General features: G+C 41.0%; 1 protein-coding gene across 1 annotated transcript in view; it reads right to left on the reverse strand.

The window, feature by feature from the left end:
- The window catches only part of LOC126241430 (scoloptoxin SSD14-like), a 127,320-nt gene that overhangs the window by 63,869 nt on the left and 40,251 nt on the right, over positions 1-23,200 (reverse strand). The window contains exon 4 of the mRNA XM_049948005.1: positions 20,456-20,654. Coding sequence (XP_049803962.1) covers positions 20,456-20,654 — 199 coding nt within the window. The remainder of the gene's footprint in view (positions 1-20,455; positions 20,655-23,200) is intronic.

Genomic DNA, 23,200 nt, shown 5'->3' on the forward strand with positions numbered 1-23,200 from the left:
ACCAACACATCTAAAAAAGGTAACTTCCCTTCCTTCTCTACCTCCAATGTAAATTTTATGTTTGGATGTACACCATTCAGATGTTCGACGAACTGCTGCAGCGTGTCGCTGCTGTGTGGCCAGATTAAAAAAGTATCGTCGACGTACCTGTAGAAGCATGATGGGCAGAGGTGAGCACTGCTCAGGGCTCGTTCTTTGAAGTCCTCCATGAAAAAAATCGCTATTGCTGGTGACAGTGGCGAACCCATGGCTGTTCCATCAATCATTTCATAATAATTTCCACTGTATAAAAAATAAGTGGTCGTCAAGGTATGCCGGAACAACTTCAAAATTTCTGAGGAGAAATGAGCGGCCAACAGTTGTAATGTGTCATCCACAGGTACTTTGGTGAACAGAGAAACCACGTCGAGGCTGACCATGATATCACTTTGGCCTATCTTCATCTGTTTTATGATATCAACAAACATTTTTGAATTTTTAATATGATGTGGGCAGTGACCAACCATAGGCGCCAACAATTTAGTTAAGTGCTTTGCAAGCTTGTACGTAGGAGAGCCAATAGCGCTAACAATCGGTCTCAACGGGACGTTCTCCTTATGAACCTTTGGCAAACCGTACAGTCTTGGTGGCCTAGGTGCTCTCGGCCGTAAGTTCTTCACCAGTTCGTCGGAGAGGCCAGAGCTTTTTAATAGCTCCCTTGTCTTCCTGCTGAGCGCCGATGTGGGATCCCGTCTGAGAATCCGGTATGTGCTGTCCTCCAGTAATAATCCAACTTTCTTGTGGTAATCTGTAGCATTGAGGATTACCGTGGCGTTCCCCTTGTCAGCAGGTAAAACAACTAGATCTTCATGCTTCTGCAACAATTTCAGTCCTTGTCTCTCCTCTCTGCTGATGTTTGACTTAGGCAGCTTGGATGTCGCTAAAATCCGGCTAGTAGCAAGCCTTACGTCATCCGCTGCTTCTTGAGGAAGATGACGACCTGCTTGTTCCACTCCACTAATGATCTCAACCACCGGTAACTTACGTGGAGCTGGGGCAAAGTTCAATCCTTTACTGAGAGCCGAGATGGTAGCTTCATCAAGTTCCTTGTCAGAGAAGTTAATAACAGTGCGGTGAATGCCGTTGGACCCAGTAGTTCCTTGATCACGGTTAAGCCGCTCAAATTTATCGGCCTGTTTCGCCGTAGTCCTGCTTAAATTGGCTCGTTGGTGTGCCGCCAAAGTCATATCCACCCATTCCCAGTCAAATGGTGAGAGGACTCCGGCCAGAAATAAATGGCAACTAAATAACAGGCGAGCGTTCATGTCTAGTTCATACCTGGTATGACGTATCCTCTCTTTCACAATGGCATGACTGGTCTTTCGTAAAATTCTGTTTACTGCAGCGCTCCTGATGTGGTGTTTGACGACTGCAAACTTCGGTACTACCTCCTTGTCACGACAGCGTTGTAAAAAAGCCAGATTGCTCAGCAACTGAGACTGTTTCAGGCGCAGCTTCTCCAGGTGGCGAACGCTGCACGCTATATCCTCCCCGTAGAGGAAACTAATATGGCTGCGAAGTCCTTCGCGACATATTTCTTGAGTAAAAATCTCTCGGTGTACATGCCGCGTCAATTCAGGATAAAACTGCAAGCTTTTGACCACTACCTCCATGGTCGTCGTCAGGGCTAAAACTGACTGTCATGAACTAGCGAGGTTCCCACTTTTATATGCAAAGGACGGCTTCTGATTGGCTGGAATACGTCAGCGATATGGCGTGTACTGAAGTGGTGCCGTCTACTTCCATAGATGTAGTTGCTATCCCGCGTTGCTTGCAGCGCCATCCCTTGAATCAGGAGGTAAAGTGCGAGAAGTTTTTCTCTGCAATTTTTTTTTATCCTGTGCACTCTTCCAAGTGTTGCTAAGTGCATAGCCGTTGTCTCTATTAAAGTTATTATCGCTGAGTCTAATTTCGACTGCTTCCCGGATCACAGAGTCCCAGTAATTCGATGCGTGGGCTATTACTCTGGTTTCTTCAAATAAAATCTTATGCTTGTTAAGCAGGCTATGTTCAGCCACCGCTGATTTTTCCAAATACCTGTATTTCAGGTGGCGTTGGTGCTCGATGCAGCGGTCGGCAACAGTTCTTACAGACTGGCCCACGTAATTCTTGCCGCATTCGCAAGGAATAGTATAAATTCCCGGCACTCTTAAGCCGAGACTATCTTTGACTGGTCTCAAAATTTCCTTAATTTTCCTAGGTGGTCGGAAAACTGGTTTTATTCCTTGCCTCTTCAGGACTCTGGCTATCTTGCTCGTTGTAGCACCGCAAAAAGGAAGCCGCGTTATGTGTTGGTCCTCTTCTTGTATGTGGCCGGCATCATGTCTTACTTTCTTGGACAATACTGATTTAATTTCACCGGCAGAATAACCATTCCTCTTGAAAACAGTCGTCAAATGGTTAATCTCGGGACCGAGGTGGTCCTTGTCGGAAATAGTCCTGGCTCTGTGTACTAAAGTATTCAGCATAGCTCTCTTCTGAGACGGATGATGGAAGCTATGGCTATGCAGATATAAGTCTGTATGGGTTGGCTTCCTGTACACAGAATGGCCCAGTCGTCCATCCGGCTTTCGCTCTACCAACACATCTAAAAAGGTAACTTCCCTTCCTTCTCTACCTCCAATGTAAATTTTATGTTTGGATGTACACCATTCAGATGTTCGACGAACTGCTGCAGCGTGTCGCTGCCGTGTGGCCAGATTAAAAAAGTATCGTCGACGTATCTGTAGAAGCATGATGGGTGGAGGTGAGCACTGCTCAGGGCTCATTCTTGGAAGTCCTCCATGAAAGAATTCGCTATTGCTGGTGACAGTGGCGAACCCATGGCTGTTCCATCCATCATTTCATAATAATTTCCACTGTATAAAAAATAAGTGGTCGTCAAGGTATGCTGGAAAAACTTCAAAATTTCTGAGGAGAAATGAGCAGCCAACAGTTGTAATGTGTCATCCACAGGTACTTTGGTGAACAGAGAAACCACGTCGAGGCTGACCATGATATCACTTTGGCCTATCTTCATCTGTTTTATGATATCAACAAACATTTTTGAATTTTTAATATGATGTGGGCAGTGACCAACTATAGGCGCCAACAATTTAGTTAAGTGATATCATAAAACAGATGAAGATAGGCCAAAGTGATATCATGGTCAGCCTCGACGTGGTTTCTCTGTTCACCAAAGTACCTGTGGATGACAGTCTGTAAGAACTGTTGCCGACCGCTGCATCGAGCACCAACGCCACCTGAAATACAGGTATTTGGAAAAATCAGCGGTGGCTGAACATAGCCTGCTTAACAAGCATAAGATTTTATTTGAAGAAACCAGAGTAATAGCCCACGCATCGAATTACTGGGACTCTGTGATCCGGGAAGCAGTCGAAATTAGACTCAGCGATAATAACTTTAATAGAGACAACGGCTATGCACTTAGCAACACTTGGAAGAGTGCACAGGATAAAGAAAAATTGCAGAGAAAAACTTCTCGCACTTTACCTCCTGATTCAAGGGATGGCGCTGCAAGCAACGCGGGATAGCAACTACATCTATGGAAGTAGACGGCACCACTTCAGTACACGCCATATCGCTGACGTATTCCAGCCTATCAGAAGCCGTCCTTTGCATATAAAAGTGGGAACCTCGCTAGTTCACGACAGTCAGTTTTAGCCCTGACGACGACCATGGAGGTAGTGGTCAAAAGCTTGCAGTTTTATCCTGAATTGACGCGGCATGTACACCGAGAGATTTTTACTCAAGAAATACGTCGCGAAAGACTTCGTAGCCATATTAGTTTCCTCTACGGGGAGGATATAGCGTGCAGCGTTCGTCACCTGGAGAAGCTGCGCCTGAAACAGTCTCAGTTGCTGAGCAATCTGGCTTTTTTACAACGCTGTCGTGACAAGGAGGTAGTACCGAAGTTTGCAGTCGTCAAACACCACATCAGGAGCGCTGCAGTAAACAGAATTTTACGAAAGACCAGTCATGCCATTGTGAAAGAGAGGATACGTCATACCAGGTATGAACTAGACATGAACGCTCGCCTGTTATTTAGTCGCCATTTATTTCTGGCCGGAGTCCTCTCACCATTGGACTGGGAATGGGTGGATATGACTTTGGCGGCACACCAACGAGCCAATTTAAGCAGGACTACGGCGAAACAGGCCGATAAATTTGAGCGGCTTAACCGTGATCAAGGAACTACTGGGTCCAACGGTATTCACCGCACTGTTATTAACTTCTCTGACAAGGAACTTGATGAAGCTACCATCTCGGCTCTCAGTAAAGGATTGAACTTTGCCCCAGCTCCACGTAAGTTACCGGTGGTTGAGATCATTAGTGGAGTGGAACAAGCAGTTCGTCATCTTCCTCAAGAAGCAGCGGATGACGTAAGGCTTGCTACTAGCCGGATTGTAGCGACATCCAAGCCGCCTAAGTCAAACATCAGCAGAGAGGAGAGACAAGGACTGAAATTGTTGCAGAAGGATGAAGATCTAGTTGTTTTACCTGCTGACAAGGGGAACGCCACGGTAATCCTCAATGCTACAGATTACCACAAGAAAGTTGGATTATTACTGGAGGACAGCACATACCGGATTCTCAGACGGGATCCCACATCGGCGCTCAGCAGGAAGACAAGGGAGCTATTAAAAAGCTCTGGCCTCTCCGACGAACTGGTGAAGAACTTACGGCCGAGAGCACCTAGGCCACCATGACTGTACGGTTTGCCAAAGGTTCATAAGGAGAACGTCCCGTTGAGACCGAATGTTAGCGCTATTGGCTCTCCTACGTACAAGCTTGCAAAGCACTTAACTAAATTGTTGGCGCCTGTAGTTGGTCACTGCCCACATCATATTAAAAATTCAAAAATGTTTGTTGATATCATAAAACAGATGAAGATAGGCCAAAGTGATATCATGGTCAGCCTCGACGTGGTTTCTCTGTTCACCAAAGTACCTGTGGATGACACATTACAACTGTTGGCTGCTCATTTCTCCTCAGAAATTTTGAAGTTTTTCCAGCATACCTTGACGACCACTTATTTTTTATACAGTGGAAATTATTATGAAATGATGGATGGAACAGCCATGGGTTCGCCACTGTCACCAGCAATAGCGAATTCTTTCATGGAGGACTTCCAAGAATGAGCCCTGAGCAGTGCTCACCTCCACCCATCATGCTTCTACAGATACGTCGACGATACTTTTTTAATCTGGCCACACGGCAGCGACACGCTGCAGCAGTTCGTCGAACATCTGAATGGTGTACATCCAAACATAAAATTTACATTGGAGGTAGAGAAGGAAGGGAAGTTACCTTTTTAGATGTGTTGGTAGAGCGAAAGCCGGATGGACGACTGGGCCATTCTGTGTACAGGAAGCCAACCCATACAGACTTATATCTGCATAGCCATAGCTTCCATCATCCGTCTCAGAAGAGAGTTATGCTGAATACTTTAGTACACAGAGCCAGGACTATTTCCGACAAGGACCACCTCGGTCTCGAGATTAACCATTTGACGACTGTTTTCAAGAGGAATGGTTATTCTGCCAGTGAAATTAAATCAGTATTGTCCAAGAAAGTAAGACATGATGCCGGCCACATACAAGAAGAGGACCAACACATAGCACGGCTTCCTTTTTGCGGTGCTACAACGAGCAAGATAGCCAGAGTCCTGAAGAGGCAAGGAATAAAATCAGTTTTCCGACCACCTAGGAAAATTAAGGAAATTTTGAGACCAGTCAAAGACAGTCTCAGCTTAAGAGTGCCAGGAATTTATACTATTCCTTGCGAATGCGGCAAGAATTACGTGGGCCAGTCTGTAAGAACCGTTGCCAACCGCTGCATTGAGCACCAACACCACCTGAAATACAGGTATTTGGAAAAATCAGCGGTGGCTGAACATAGCCTGCTTAACAAGCATAAGATTTTATTTGAAGAAACCAGAGTAATAGCCCACGCATCGAATTACTGGGACTCTGTGATCCGGGAAGCAGTCGAAATTAGACTCAGCGATAATAACTTTAATAGAGACAATGGCTATGCACTTAGCAACACTTGGAAGAGTGCACTGGATAAAGAAAAATCGCAGAGAAAAACTTCTCGCACTTTACCTCCTGATTCAAGGGATGGCGCTGCAAGCAACGCGGGATAGCAACTACATCTATGGAAGTAGAGGGCACCACTTCACTACACGCCATATCGCTGACGTATTCCAGCCAATCAGAAGCCGTCCTTTGCATATAAAAGTGGGAACCTCGCTAGTTCACGACAGTCAGTTTTAGCCCTGACGACGACCATGGAGGTAGTGGTCCAAAGCTTGGAGTTTTATCCTGAATTGACGCGGCATGTACACCGAGAGATTTTTACTCAAGAAATACGTCGCGAAAGACTTCGTAGCCATCTATTCATCTTTATTCACCTTTGAGTCTAGTCATTAATGTACAGGTTGTTTGTGACTAATCAGGTATTAGGAACAATACTGTTTATCCATATTCTGTTTTTATTTTCATTGATCTCATTTAAATTATAATGATTAATAAGCCCATGTCTCAACTTTTGTATCTTCAAATCCCCTGGTATACAACTACCAACAATTATTAATTAAATGGTTACAACACATTCATTAAAAATATAGTTAATATGACTTAATTTCAGTTATCAGCATAAATTACAGTTTTTATAATCCACAGTTTTCATTTCTCACATTTTAATTATGACAAAGAAATAACTTAAAATGTGTTTGTAAATTCACTGTCAGAAAGGAATATTTTTATAGTACTCTTTGGCCCCTGTGTCACAGAACACCTTCAGTTCTTGCAGATCCCTTGGTGATAGGTAGCACTCCTGAAATATTCGACATGCAACCTCTTATTAGCATGGTATCTCAATAGGTTTGTTATAGTAAAGCAGGTCCTTCTATTTCATACACTGATATGATCTAGTTTTATTTCATTACTGTGACTGAAGTCCTTACCAGCCTGCATTCATAACAGAGTGAAGGGAACAAAAACTCTCCTTCTGCAAGTTCTGGTCCCTCTTCCATTTGTTCAGCAGGAGCAGTAACAACTGATGTAATCCAAGGTCCATTGTAAGTGTCACAATATATGACAATCCTTGGATGGTGACATTCTATCCTCATCTCCTTAATAAATCTCGATGGGAATGGATATTTTGGTCGGTATCTTGGTTGCAAGAATTCAGTCCCATCACGTATCATTAAGCCATCAACTTCAATAACCTGAAAAGGAGTGGTTTTCACATGTGCATCCTTAATTATGTCTGTCCAGTCCTTTGGGAGCTCAGCTATTGTTTTACATCTGATGAGGCCCATATCTTTGTCACTTTCCAGGTATGAAAGTCCTCTTACTGGGAATGTCACATAAATTGATTCAAATCACTTTGCATGATGGACAAGATAATGGATGAACCTGAAAATTGTGTGGTTTTTGTTTTGATCACCACATGTGTCACAGAAGATTTCCAAATTTTTAACCTCAGGATCCAAAAATGAAGTAACATACTGATGCAGAAGGAAACTACTTCATTTGAAGCTTTCTTCCCTATAGTTTCAGGATAAACACAAAACACTGCATTACTGTCTGAGACTCGATATATGTCAATAGATATAGAGAAAGCTGTCACTTACAATAGACAATGTTGGTGCTGATGTATGGACATGGAAGATTTTGTTGGAAATCCTTACATATCGATTCTGTGTTTTTAAACTTTCTGCTTCTCTGTCGAGATTGTCTATTACACTGACTTTGAAAGTCTGATCTTTCCTTTCCATTTGTCGTATGTGTGAGTTGTGCCTCTAGAGATTTAAATTTTGTATTCAGTATTTTAGAATAAGTTCCATATGATATGGAACAAATAGAATGTGTCTCTTGAAACATTTTGAACATCTTGATTGTGAGTTCTTCAGGCACATACAATTTCTGTGTTTTATTTATGCTGTAATGCCTGGACTGTCCTTTAAATAATGTGATATGAGTGCAGAGTTTTGCTCAGTTTCTGTTGACAGTTTATGAACTTGGTTTCTGTGTTTCCCTCATTTATGAACTAGTGCCATGCCTTCATTTTTTAAGGAATTCCTGTTAGTTTCTAATCCTTTCTTTGAAATATGATGCAGTGATACAAGGACCTTTTGACAAACAAACAATTCTGTCACAGTAATGTCTCTTATTTTGTGACCTTATAATGAAATGTATAATCATGCAAAGTAGCTACTGTCTCATCTCTGCAAATGCCTTAGGCATTGTACATTGTCACCATAAATCAGCCCTGTCAGGTGACAACTTTCCTCATTCCAGACCTTCAGCAAATTGAAATTAGATATTAATGTAGACTTCCTGTATCAGTTAGCACGTCAGTACAATTCTTCTCACAGTCACAATGCTCTCGTATTTCATGTGACATTGTTCTTAACTTTTTAGATACTTCAGAGTGTCTACCACAGTTCTGTCTTTTTCTGGACTTACCACTGCAGCTTGACTTTGGATATTCCATCACCAGTTGAAACACTGACATCAGTTGGATTTTACATGAAATTCTCTCTACCACACCACAAAGTGCCAAAGCGATTGTCAAGGCTGCTCTGTGTTAGCACAAATCATGGCATGAAATTCAGTTCCACCACAGCATAAAGCAAATAAGCTAATGTCAAATCTGCTCCGTGTCAGCTTCGACAATATGTAAGAAAGATAAGCAATGACATTCCATTTAACAACGTCAACAATGAGACTTCCATAAAAGCAGACAAAATAAATCAATTCAGCTCAGAAATCTGCACCTGCTGAACTTCACCCTTTCTGTACATGTATTGGATGGACTTGATCTGTTTTCTCTGTGTATACCATATTTTAATCTGACTACAACTCTGTGACTATATCCACACATTCATTTATGTTCACCCAACTGAGAGTACATCTGATGAACTTCATGATGATACCACTAACTCATTTTCATGAGATTTGGACTTAACCCTTTCTTTCCAAGTAGTCTTCAATTTCAGTCTCTGTAGATACATCTATAGCCACATCAGTGCTCTACAAGACACTTTATTTTGAGTGGTTAAGGGTATTTCATGCACAACTATTGCTGTATCCTGCTACTAGTGCATGTGGGTGTGAGTGCACTGCATCTATGCATATGAATCGAGCACCATCTGTATCAGCGAGGGCAAGTCACTAGAGGCTACCGGTAGGAAGTGTGCATGCAGCACAGTCTCTGCTGCAACATCTACTGCCAGCCCGTGCCTATATATGTGTGGAGCAGTGCTCACAGACCCTCTCTATGTTATTCTAGTTTGTATCATGCACATCAGTTGTTCTGTGTCTTGTGAGTTCCAAGAGCTATTTCCATATTGTTCAGAGGTTTGAAAAAAGCCATATTTGTGTGACTTGGATTGAGTTTGTGTATTACTTGATCACTACAGCTACCATTTCCCCCATTTCCTGTTCTATTTGTGAATGATGAAATCCACTCCCATTTTTTGGATCTTTTGTATTTCCTTTATTAATCTAATTTCATAAGTGTCCCAGATTGAAGATAAATACTCAACAATTAGTGAGCAAGAATATGAAAAGGGTAGATTACTACTCATTGTGTAGGGGAGTCACTGAGTGCAGACAGGCCCAAGGAAAGAGGCTGCTAACCATTAAAACTTTTGGACAAAATGGTTCGTCATCAGAAACAGAAAACACACACAAATTCACAGAAGCACAACTCACACAAACATGGCCAATGCCTCCTGCCGCTGGGGCTCAACTGCGGACTGTGACTGCATTTGACGTGAGCGGCAATCTGGTGCAGGGTGGTGGGGAAAGGGGGAGGCATGGAGTGGGGAGGAATAAAAATGTGGGGGTAGGGGATGATGTGCTGCCTTTGGGAACTTACAGGGATATGGTAATCTTTGACAAATCACTAAAATATTATGGGTCCTGGGTTTGAACCTTGCCACTGCTTAGTGTTTGAATGTAATAATTGGATATAGGCAATTAATTCTGTTAAAACTGATTTCATTCATGCTCACAAAGATGTTTATTACTGAGATGTATGAATATGTTTAAAAAGTAGACATCACTTATGTTTTAGGTATGTAAATATTTACATGCAGAATTGTTCACCGTAACAAGTTGGTATACAAGTTTTGGCTCATTTCTATTTGATTCATAATTGTTTAATATATGTATATACAGTAGTAGGGTGAGGTGGGCTTAGTGCTACTTCATGCAGGCATTGCTGAGAAAATGTCTCCATGAGGTGGCAGTATTCTAAGGTAATAGGTGAAATGCCACATAATAATATTGCAGCTACAACACTGTGTTGTCCGCTGAAGGTGTGTACTATGTGGAATGTTGCCAAGAACTTCCCAAAAATAGGAGAGAAAACTGATTTGAAAATGAGTACAATCATAATTATCAGTAAAATATGTTTCCAATGCTCATAAAATCACAACTGTGAATGCATGAGACTCAAAAACTAATATGTACGTTGACAAAAGAATAAATTATTTTAGTTCGTAATAAACCCCAAAAATAAATACTATAGCTATGTGTCAAGATAAATCATCCACCAGAAAACACTTAAGATTCTGGACTGATGATTACAATTAAATTTGATTGTATGTTTATTACGTGAAAAGTTGGAAATTAATACTATAATAGACACTGTGATGAAAAGAGTCATGGGATACCTTCTAACACCATATCGGACCTCCTTTCTCCTGGCATAGTGCAACAGTTCAACATGGCATCTTCTCAAGAAGTCACTGGAAGTCCCCTGCAGAAATACTGAGCCATACTGCCTCTATAGTTGTCCATAATTGCAAAAGCATTGGCAGTGCAGGATTTTGTGCACAATCTGACCTCTCATTTATGTCCCATAAAAGTTGAGTGGGATTCATGCTTGATGATTTGTGTAGGAAAACCTGCACTCAAACTGTCCAGAATGTTCTTCAAACCAATCGCAAAGAATTGTGGCCCGGTGACAAGCCAAGTGTCATCCATAAGAATTCCATCGTTGCCTGGGAATGTGAAGTCCATCAATGGCTGCAAATGGTCTCCAAGCAGCCGAACATAACTAGGACCCCGTACATTCCATGTAAACACAGCCCACAACATTATGGAACCACCATTAGGTTGCACAGTGCTTTGACAACCTGGATGAAAGGCGTTATGGGGTCTATGCCATACTCAAACCCAACCAACAGCTCTTGCCAACCAGGCCACAGTTTTCCAGTCATCTAGGGTTCAACCAAAATGGTTATGAGTCCAGGGGAGGTGCTGCAGGCCATGTCATGCTGTCAGCAAAGGCACTCATGTCAGTCATCTGCTGATACAGCCCATTCCACTACACAGTCCTAACAGGTACGTTCATCATGCATTCCATAGGAATTTCTATGGCTATTTTATGCAGTGATGCTTGTCTGTTAGCAGTGACAATGTACACAAATGCTGCTGCTCTAAGTTGTTAAGTGAAGGCTGACAGCTACTGTGTTGTCCCTGGTGAATGGTAGTACCTGAAATTTGCCATTCTCTGCACACTTGGATCTCTGAATATTGAGCTCCCTAACAATTTCCAAAACAAAAATGTCTCATGTGTCTAGCTCCAACCATCAATCTGCATTGAAAGTATGTTAATTTCCATTGTACTGCCATAATCACACCAGAAATAATTTTCACATGAATCACCTGAGTACAAATGACAGTTCCATTAATGCAGTGCTTACTGCCATCTGTAAATGTGCTTATCACTTTTGTCACCTCATTGTAAGACATTTGAATAACACAGTGTGTAAATGGCAGGAGTAAATAACAAAAGAGTCTTGGCTAATGTGTGTCAATTCCAGTGGTGTAATGATAACAAAGTAATAAGTGAATTTTATAAAAAAAATTATGAATAAAATGAAAGAACATTAAAATAAATGCACTAAATGATTTTCAATGGATTCATTTCAAATGTTGAATGTAAATGACTACGATCAAATGCAGATGGCCACAGATGAACTGCCTGCTAGTGCTTGTGCCCATGGGGGAAGCAGCAAAGTAGTTGCAGCTTTGTCTCTTGTGCCAGCATTTTTGCCTCAGATTAGCACTTGAATCCTACATCCTCAATTATTTTTGGATGTATTCCATCCTCTATCTTCCTCTACTGGTTTTACCCTCTGTCTCTAGTACCATGGAAATGATTCCCTGGTGGTTTAACAAATGTCCTACCATCCTGTCCCTTCTTCTTTCAGTGTTTCTCATTTATCCTTTCCTCACCAATTCTGCAGAGACCCTCCTTAACTTATCAGTCCATCTAATTTTCAATATAAATCTGTAACACCATATCTCAGGTGCTTCAATTCTCTTCTGCTCCATTGTTGCTGTAGTCCATGTTTCACTACCATAGTATGCTGTGCTCTAGAAGTACATTCTAAGAAATTTCTTCCTCAAACTAAGTCTATGTTTGATACTAGTAGACTTCTCTTGGCCAGGAATGCCCTTTTTGCCACTGCTAGTCTGCTTTTGATGTCCTCCTTGCTCTGCCTGTCATTGGTTATTTTGCTGCCTAGGTAGCAGAATTCCTTAACTTCATCTACTTCGTGACCATCAATCCTGATGTTAAGTTTCTCATTGCTCTCACTTCTGCTACTTCTCACTGTTTCATCTTTCTTTGATTTGCTCTCAGTCCACATTCTTTTTCACTTTCTCTGAGAATAGCAATGTTAACAGTGAATCTTATCATTAGTATCCTTTCACCATGAAGTTTAATCGCACTCTTAAACCTTCTTTTATTTCTGTCATTCCTTCTTCGATGTATAGATTGAACCATAATGGTGAAACACTACATCCCAGCCTTACACTCTTTTTTAATCTGAACACTTCATTCTTGATCTTCTAGTCTCATTGTTCCCTCTTGGATCTGGTACATATTGTATATTACCTGCCTCTCCCTATAGCTTACATCCATTTTTCGCAGAATTTCGATTATCTTGCACTATTTGACAATGTTGAATGCTTTTCCAGGCAACAGGTTCTATGAATGTATCTTGATTTTTCTCCACTCTTGCTTCCATTATCAACCACATCAGAACTGGATCTCTTGGGCCTTTACCTTTGTTAAAGCCAAGCTTGGATGTATGATCTGTCAAGCTGATTGTTTGATCATTCTCACACTTGGTGGCTCTTGTAATCTTCAGAAACGTGTGGATGATATATTTCCAAAAGTCTGATGGTATATCACCAATCTCATACATGTTACACACCAACACAAATAGTTGTTTTGTTGCCACTTCCCTTCAGTGATTTTAGAAATTCTGATGGAAATGTAATCTATCCCTTCTGCTTTGTTGTTCTTAACTCATCAAAAGCTCTTTTAAATGCTGATTCTAATATGGGATCCCCTATCACTTCCCTGTTTTTCTTCCATCATGTCATCAGACAAGTCCTCCCCTCTTAGAGGCCTTCAGTGTACTCTTTCCGCCAGTCTGCTCTCTCCTCTGCATTTAACAGTGGAATTCCCAGTGCACACTTAAGGTTATCACCAGTGTTTTTAATTTCACCATAGTCTGTTTTGCCTTTTCTGTAAGCTGAGTCAGTCATTCCAACAATTATTTCTTTTTCAGTGTCTTCATATTTTTCATGCAGTCATTTTGCCTTAGCTTCCTTTCACTTCCTGTTTATTTCATAATTAAGTGAAACTTCCTGACAGATTAAAACTGTGTGCCAGACTGAGACTCGAACTCAGGACCTTTGCCTTTTGTTGGCAAGTGCTCTACCATCTGAGCTATACAAGCATGGCTCATACCCCATCCACACAGCTTTACTTCTGCCAGTACCTTATCTTCTACCTTCCAAACTTTACAGGAGCTCTCTTGCGAACCTTCGCGTGCGTGTGCCCACACACACACACACACACACACACACACACACACACACACACACACACTAATGGTTATTGTAGAGAAATAGTATTGTTTATGCTATTTGTTACTAACCCTATGTATTAACTTTAGGTGCCCATCTGTGTACAGCATTTGGTGATTTCTTGGCTCATTTACTGTCACATCTCAGCTTCCTCCTCCTGTTCCTCCTCATTGCCACTGTTTCCCCTGTCACCGTGGGTATCACTGTCCACCCTCTGGAGATTGTTGTTACATTGCACATAGGCATGTCTGTTATGTTGTGTCCGCATGTATTCTTCATGTATTGTTTTTGAAATACCATTAGTCAATACGTTTAATTGTGCCCATTGTTCTTCGTCTCTTATTGCTGTGTGTATATCTATGTCTGTATCTGCGTAGTCTGAGTGTAATGTATGTCTATTGTTCATGTATTGCCCACAGAAAAAGGCAGGGTTTTCTGGGAAACCTTTTTCCTCACATGTGCATGTAGGTGTCTGCCTCAGACTCACACGGTTTAAGTGCATGGGGTAAGGTCTGTGTACAGTTAAGAAATGTACCATACCAAGGATCAATATGTTTCATTCTAAACCACTCCCTTATGTCAGGGAGGAAATCCTGCAGTCTACGTCCCTTATCACTTACATCCCACTCACCTTGCCATGTATTCAAACACCAACTTTTAAAGTGATGTATCATCCCTATCGGCACACCAGTTATTGTGTGTACCTTATCTAGTCTCCCCATCTTTAACCAGTACCTTGCAGCACTGTATTTGATCGTGATATCTATGGAGCATATTCCGAGCACAACACACAGTGCATCTGCTGAAGTGGCGCCAAAGGCTCCAGATAGCCTAAGTAGGACACTTCTCTGTCCTTGTCTGGCTGATGCTTTGTTGGTGACCATGTTCAGTCTATGTGCCCATGTGCTAGCTGGGAAACTGCAAACTGATTCGAAGAGCACACAGTGGTATGTCCATATGACTGGTAGAGGTAATTTGCTTGCAATCTGTGACCTGCCTGTTCCTCACAATGTATATGAACTGCAGTCAGCACTAGGCAAGATGACACACTACCTTCAGTTCATCCCGAATGCCACTCAGATCATGGCACCATTGCGTCACAAAAATGTACCTTTTGTATGGACTAAAGACTGTCAAGAGGCATTTCAGAAATTCAACAACGCCTTGCTCAGCGACAGATGTTTATTACATTTTGACCATGCCAAGCCAGTAGTTTTTCAAGTCTACACTTCTTCCTTCAGAATCGGCTCTGTGCTTTCGAACAGAAATTGTGCATAAGACATACCTATTGCTTTTCCCTCACAGTTGTTAACTCAGACTCAGTGCAATTATTTTCAAATTGAAAAAGAAGCTCTCCTCATTGTGTATGGTGTGACAAAATTCCATCACTATTTGTATGGTCACAAGTTCTATTTAGTGACAGATCACAAGCCTTTGCAGTCCTTGTTTCATCCACCAAAGCCAGTTCCTACATGCACTGCTCAAAAATTGCAGTGATAGGCTTTGTTGCTTTCACAGTATTAGTATGAAATTGTGCACAGACCTACGGAAAAGCATGGTGATGCAGATGCCTTCCAATTGGCCCAGATTCTGATTTTGATCATCTGCCGCATCTTGTTGCCAAATCGATGTGCAGGACTCTGAATTGCTGGAATCTTTTTCCTTGCACTGCCTAAAAAGTGCACAAGCCACAGAAGCAGACCCAGAGCTCAAGATTTTATTGCATTATATTTGCATGTCTTGCTCTTGCTTATTGAACGGTATCCAGAACTGAATTGCGCACCGATATTTTGCATGTCGCATAACCTTTCCGTTCAACAGGGTTTATTCTAGTTCAAAATGACAGCGGACAATCACATGTGCTTATGCCCAAAGTGTTGCAAAAGGATGTGTTGTGATTGCTCCACCACAGACATTGGGGAATTATTCACAGTAAACAGTTAGCGTGTGTATTCTGCAGGGTTTGTATGCGCATATTGAGCAGAGGATGTCATAGTGTCATGCATGTCTGGAAACCCAATCAGCTCCACCACAAACATTCTCAATTGCCATGGCAACAAGCGCACATAGATTTTGCAGGACCATTCTGGAACACTCATTGGCTCATAGTTGTAGACTCTTTCAGCAAGTTTCGATTTGCAGTGCCTATGGCTTCTACCACATCACGTAGCACCATTCAAGCACTGTCCTCCATATTTTGCTTAGAAGGTTTGTCAGAAATACTTGTGTTGGACAACAGACCACAGTTCACTTCATGTGATTTTAAACAGTTTTGTGAACAAAGTGGCATTCATCTCTAACAAGTGCTCCTTTTCACCCGCAGTCCAACGGAGAAGCAGAATGCTTTCTACACACTTTTAAGCAACAGATGGCTACGCTTTGCACCGCGCACACATGGGTACCAGTGTTGCAACTACTGCTCACCTACTATCGCTCCCACCTGCGAGACAGACCATCACTGGCAGAACTTCTGCATGGCCACCACCGTCGGACACTGCTACACACACTGCAGCATCCAACGCTACCAATGGTCCACAGGTATCACTTTGAGCTACGTGATCCTGTTCATTTCAAGGTTTATGGCAACAGCGGGTGCCGGGAAAGAGGCGTGATCCAGGAATACATTGGCTCTTCTATGTACTCAATTGCAGGTCCCAATGGTCTGCAACGCTGCCACCAGAACCAAATTCACGCATGTCATTTGCCCCATGATTCTGCTGCTTTTCTTCCCCCAGATTCACAGCTTTACAGGACCACATGGCCTTTGCAGCCATCTGCTGGTGCCACGAGGGCACCTCAGGAGGAGTGGATGGAGTCTTTGCCCCCACCATCCCCACTTGTTGACCCCATGGACCTGGACTCACTATCATCATTATTGCCCCAGACTTGCCTTCAGGCCTGGATGTGTGCCCTGGCAGCAGTTTTCTGGAGGATGTTCCTATTGACTCGCAAGCCAAATGGCGGGGTACAGTCAGGAGTACGCCGTCCTCCACAGCTACGGCTCCCGGCTCATCACTACATCTAGCGTCCTGCCTCCCTCCCTGTTGTCATTCACAGCCTGACTACATGACAATGGTGTGGCATTTTGGGGGGAGTAATGTGCTGGCGTAAGCTGTCGCCAGCACACCAGGTAGCAAAGAGGTTGTGAGAAGCAACACGCCTATCAGGAGAGAGGACAAATAGAGACTGGCAAGTAATGTGCCACCAATGCCCTCTCAGCTGCTAGTATTTAGATCACTGCCATGGACTGGAGGGCCCAGTCAGTCATGCAGAGAGTCAATGAGTCGAGTCATCAGTCGCAGCCCAGTCAGAGTTAGCTCAGCCTCTAGCTCAGAGTCAGTCAGTACCTAGAGACCAGAATAGTGTACATAGCAGAACTTGTACTTCACCAGCAGTGAGGCTAACAGAGACTATTATTGAAGAGCTTGTACAACAACAATTAGCTTAAGTTAAGAAGCTTTCTTATTCTTATGAGTAAAGAACCCAGTTAATACATGCATGCAGTTTGTGTTATAGAAAGGTGATACTGGCCACCAAACAACATCCTCTCCTTGCTTCCCATGGTACAGCTCCACAGGGGCAACAAGATAACACAAAAATAATGATTATCAATAATAAGTCTCACAGCATTAGAACATTAATATCTTTTTAATGTGGCTTCAAGAAAGACTTTTGTTTCTGTGCTTTATCTACACCAGTGGATATGATTTGAATGGAGAGGGAAACACACACATTCATATTTGTGTGTCAGCACTCCGCCATTCCTTTTGTGATTATCTACATATCAATAAAAAGTATCTCATTAATTTATCTTTGCTGTGGTTATACTCAACGTATAGAGACAGAGTTCATGAATGCCCCACACAGAGCAGTCTTCATTCTCAGAACAGACTGCTGTTAGTTCACTGCCTGTTATTTTATGTAACATACTCTGATAACTTTAGCAGTTAAGTTCCTTAATTTCCTTTTTTGTATTTTATTTTATCCTACTAGTTTGTATATACATTACTTTTGTAACATTTTTACTTACTGTGCACCTCAGTAGCTAATACTGACATCACGTGGAAGGCAGTGGGTGAAGCCTCTCCTTCTTAAACCATAGCCTCTCCGTGCTATCTAGAAGTTGACGTTCATTTCTCAACAGACAGTGCCTGACCTGTTAACCACCTCCGCCTCCCACCACTGGATATATTTTCTTTTAATTATTCTGATGTTTATGTTTTCAACTTGCAATTCCTAGTGACAGATGTCTCTTTAAGTGTGTGAATGGACTTTTATTTCAGAGAATGGTCTGCAGATGGCCTAACAAATGTATTGAAACTGGTCACCATTGTAATAAATGTTTTATGTAATCAAAACTGTTTTAATTTTTAACTTAAAAAAATTACACCAGGCTCACCATACTTCCATGATGTTTACAAAAATCATTATTATGATCAAACACTTAAAGAGGGTTTTTATTTTAACAAGGGAATCTCACCATCATACCCCCTTCAGATTTATTGGTGAGATGGCTCATTGGATAGCTCATAAAAAACTGAACACAGATCAAGCATGAAAACAGGAAGAAGGTGCACAGAACTGTGAAAAAAGAAGCAAAATAGAAACAGTGAATGGTTCAAGTTCAAGATGTGCAACTTCAAGTGAAATGGAATAGCCATGGCCTTGTGGTTATGGAGTCACAGTGTTGGACTTCAAAATGTGAGATCTGCATTCAAACCTCCCTTGTGCCCTGTTCTCTTTCTGTAGTCTTGGCAATTGGCACACATTACATTGGTTACAGAATATGAGTCATGTGGTAACAATATATTACTGTCGCAAGTAAATGTGATGAATAGAGAGAGCAGGTGAGATGTCACATAGACCTCTCACAGAAATGAAATCAACATATAAATGGAAATGAACTATATTACAGTAAAGGAATTCAAGGCCAAAACTTAAAAAAATATTAAAAACCTATGTTTTTATAGTGCACAAGGAAAACTGTGTGACTGTGAAACTGTTGCGTTTATTTGTTGCAGCTTATGTTCTTCACTTTTTTGGGAGTGATCACATCCACATTCATAGAAACACCTAAACTGGGCAAGGAGGCACATCTCACTCACTCACCTGGTGTACAAGTTAAGTGCACTGATAAGAGATTCTCATCATATGACACACATACTGTCATCAATGTTGTGTATGATACACCAGATATGTTTTCCAGTGGAGGATTCAGTTTATGTGTTGCCTTGTCATCAAACATTTTTGGTTCCCATTTGACAGCCACTTCATTTTGGCTGCTAATAGAGACTTTGTGTGGAATCAACTTTCATTATAGGTTCCTTCCTTACACATTGCTATTGCCAACGGACATTACACCAAGACAGACACAAATTTGAATACAGCAAACAGCCACGTCAATAACTACATGGACAGTTCATAGTTTTGTGAAAAAAATGTGGGGTGAGGGAGAAGTGAACAAGGATCGCCCACTTGGCAGTCTAACACCTTGATCACACAACCATGAGGTGTGGCTTTTCTAAACCTCTCGATGTTGTACATCTTGAGCTTATACCATTCACTGTTTATATTTTGTTTCTTTTTTCATGGTTCAGTACGCCTTCTTCCAGTTTTCGTGCTTGATTTGTGTTCAGATTTTGTCAGACTATCCACTGGGCCATCTTACCACTAAGTCTGAGGAGGGTATGATGGGGAGTTTCCTCTGTAAGGGTCACAAAAGATTTTAATTATTTTGATAGGAAGGAATTATGTTTCATAAAGCTGCTGTGATTCACAAACCTGTTCAAAAGAGTATTCGCATGAATGTATTTTAATGAAATAATATTTTTTCTGTTTTTTAAAAGAAATGTTCATTATATCAGTTCTAACTGATGAGATGTTTTATATGCTATAATCTCCATCTCTTCTCCCACCCTACATACTTTATAACACATACATTTATGCTGCAACATTATTTTTTTTTTACAGAATTTCCATTGAATATTAATAAAAAATTTAATGTGGATGAAGACAGATTCTTTATGCAAAGAAGTTCCTTTTCATGTTGGAAACTTCTCAAAGATATACCTGTTGAATGGTAATGAGGATCATCTTTTTGAAAAATATACCTGGATGTTTTGTCATGAAAGATAAAATGTGAGGGTTTAGAATGTCCATGACAAAATCTGAGCCATGAGAGCATTTAATTAGTAGCGGTGGTGTTTGGAATTTACATCATATGGTTCCCCACACCAAGATTCCAGTTATGCCAGTATTTCACTTGACAACATTCTGATAGGATATGCCTCCATTTCTCAATTAATTTTATTTCCCATAAATCACTGGCATGTCATTTATAGTAAGGGGTGAATCTAAATTCTTCTCTGATAATGACAGTCTGTTTTACTTTCCATTATTACAAGTATATCACATTATAACTGGCTATGCAACACTATTTTTATAAGTGTGTTATTGTTTCTGCTTTCTTAAGTCAGACTCCTAAGGCCTGTGTAAATGTCACTTACCTGAGTGTCTCACTTTTTTTAATGTTGTCCTCATTTGACTTAAGAAGTTCTGCTAAGTTGGAATTAACCTCGAAACTTTCCTGGCAGATTTTAACTGATGCATACACAAGATCTCTCCAGGTCACATTCCCACTTTTATAGGTATTAAATGCTTCCCAGTAACCTTTCAGCTCACCAGGCACAGCAGCAGCCATCCCACCTAGAATTACGCAGTCAACAAAAAATTTCAGTGAATATTATGTGTGAATAACAGAATGACAATTAGAGAAATGGACAATATTCACCATATAGTTTAAGTACACCCTATCAAAAAAATATAACAAAATACTTACATGATTTGTGACTTTTCTGTTTGAAACCAAACATTGTGTTATAGAAACATGTGATAGGAAACTGTTGTCTGAAGGAGGCTGGACTAGAATATTTTTGAATAATCAAAATGCACAGAAGGAATGGTCTGTGCAAGAGTACAGGTTAAATCAAAGAAGTGTAGCAAATGTTCATAGTAGGCTATATAAACAAATGAAGTAGTAAAAGCAATAATTCACCATTTATTTGAGATGTCGAGTGGTCTTTACTCATATAAACAAGACTGAAAACATTACAAAGCTTCTGGATGAAATTCTTTTACAGAGAAATAATACAATAGACACAAACATACCTATATAAACACTTGACTTCATTGTCCTGTTGCTGCAGCTTGACTTGAGGGAGGGTTTAGGTTGGATGAAGTTACACTAACAGTTGGGAGAGAAAGAGGGAAGCTCCACTCTTGGTTACAGCTAGTTAGTTACTTAGTTAATCAGTTAGTTACTTGTTCCATAGGTCATATTCACAACCAACATTATGCTGTGGAATGTGTCAACAGAACAAACACACACATTTCACATAAAAGATGAAAACTACTTACATTCAAGAATTCCTCTATTGCATAGAACAAGTAGTTGGAGAGAAATGTCTTTAATCTACACTTGAAAACACTTCTGCTATTTGTCAGACATTTTATTTCCTTGGGTAAGTAGTTAAACAGATTATTTTATAGCTGCATATTTCACCCCTTTCTGTGCCAAAATTAAATTAATTGAAGGATAATGTCATAATTTTTCCTTCCAGTGTTGCACTTTTGAGTATGTGCTACTTTCAATCTCAAATAGATTGTTAATAACAAATTTCTCAAGAAAATAAATGTACAGTGAGGTTGTGGTTAGTATTACCGGCTGCTTTACACCAGAGCAGGTGCACCATTTTTCGTAACATGATCAAGCGCAAGGCGTACTTTGTACACATATAAAGTATAGCAGCGTTAATATTACCAAGGTAAACATGTATGAGTGAAATCACTGCTTAATCTTAGTTTAATTAAACAATGATAAAATAAACTTACATAATAAGAGCTAAAGCACTGTTTAATTAAATAATAATGAAATAAACTTTCTTTCATTATAGCACTCTGCATCACATCCGCTTATTCGATTATTAATTATCTGGTAGACAACTGCCATATTGTGGAATTGTGCTTGTCAGCTGGATCATTTTTTTGCATGGAATGTAAATTTCTTCTCACTTAACTCATTGTTTATTTTATATTACTGCTGCTCACTGCTTTATCACTGTGTTTGCTGAAGCAATAATGAAGGTCTCGTAATTGTGCAGCAAGAATGGAATGGTGCAAAACAATTTTATTTATGGTTGGTGCACCTTATACATAGGTGTATCTGCTTGAGAGTTGAAGAGATGACTTCAAGCTGTGTCCATGGGAACCCCATACGTAATTCTAATTACTTTCTTTCCTGCAACGAAGTTTTTCCTGTGTGACTAGTTCCTCCAAAATATTATCCCACAAGACATCATTGAATGATAATATGCAAAATATGTTAATCTACTGACTTCCATATCCTAAAAGTTGGTGACTATTCCTATGGTAAAAGTAGTCAAACCCACTTAGTGGTGTCTATTCATCTGTGTGGACAGCAGTTTAATAGGGTTAGTGGTCATGTGCAAATTAAAGGCCATGAAAAAGTTGCTCCAGAGCTGGTATATGACATGAATGCTTGCACATGTGGTTCTTCCTCTGATACAGTAGCAAATGCTTGTGACTGAATTAGATTAAGCTGTGCTGTCTGATTGCATAGAGAGGTCTTGGATCTGGATCTTCCACACCCATGTGGCAAGGCTTTGGAAGTAGGTGTGGCACACGGATGAATCAGAATATCTCATAGATTTCTGAGCCAAGTGACAGAAAATGCAGGATCATTGTGCAAGGGTTTCGCAAAGCAGGAGCATGTTGTGATAGTTGGTGGAGCAGGAAACAGTGTTGACAGGGATCAAGGCTGCAATACTGAGTGTGACCTGGTAAATGTAGCATCTGCAACAAACCACACAAATGTTGACTTGGTTCCTGCTTTCATGTGCTATGATCAGACCCAATTGATCCTCTCTGTCAAGAGGGGTAATATGGAGTTATAGCTATTTTGGGCAGCTACTTTGTCAGGCATGGGTTTGGTTCGTGTTGATGCTATTGGCAGATAGAATTTCATAAGGCATGGCCTGCATCACAAGAGGAAAGGGAGAAAGGGAAAGGTACATTGGCCAGGCTGACAGCAAAATCATTAAGGGGGGGGGGGGGGGAGGGAGGACCAGTGAAACTCATGAGAGTACCTCTTCTTTAGGCTAAGATCAGTGTCCAATGATTCAACATTGAATGAAATTAAGCTTAATGAGAAGTTCAGACAGACAGGTACTAGA

The sequence above is a fragment of the Schistocerca nitens genome, chromosome 1 (assembly GCF_023898315.1).
Source record: "Schistocerca nitens isolate TAMUIC-IGC-003100 chromosome 1, iqSchNite1.1, whole genome shotgun sequence".
Classification (NCBI taxonomy): domain Eukaryota; kingdom Metazoa; phylum Arthropoda; class Insecta; order Orthoptera; family Acrididae; genus Schistocerca; species Schistocerca nitens.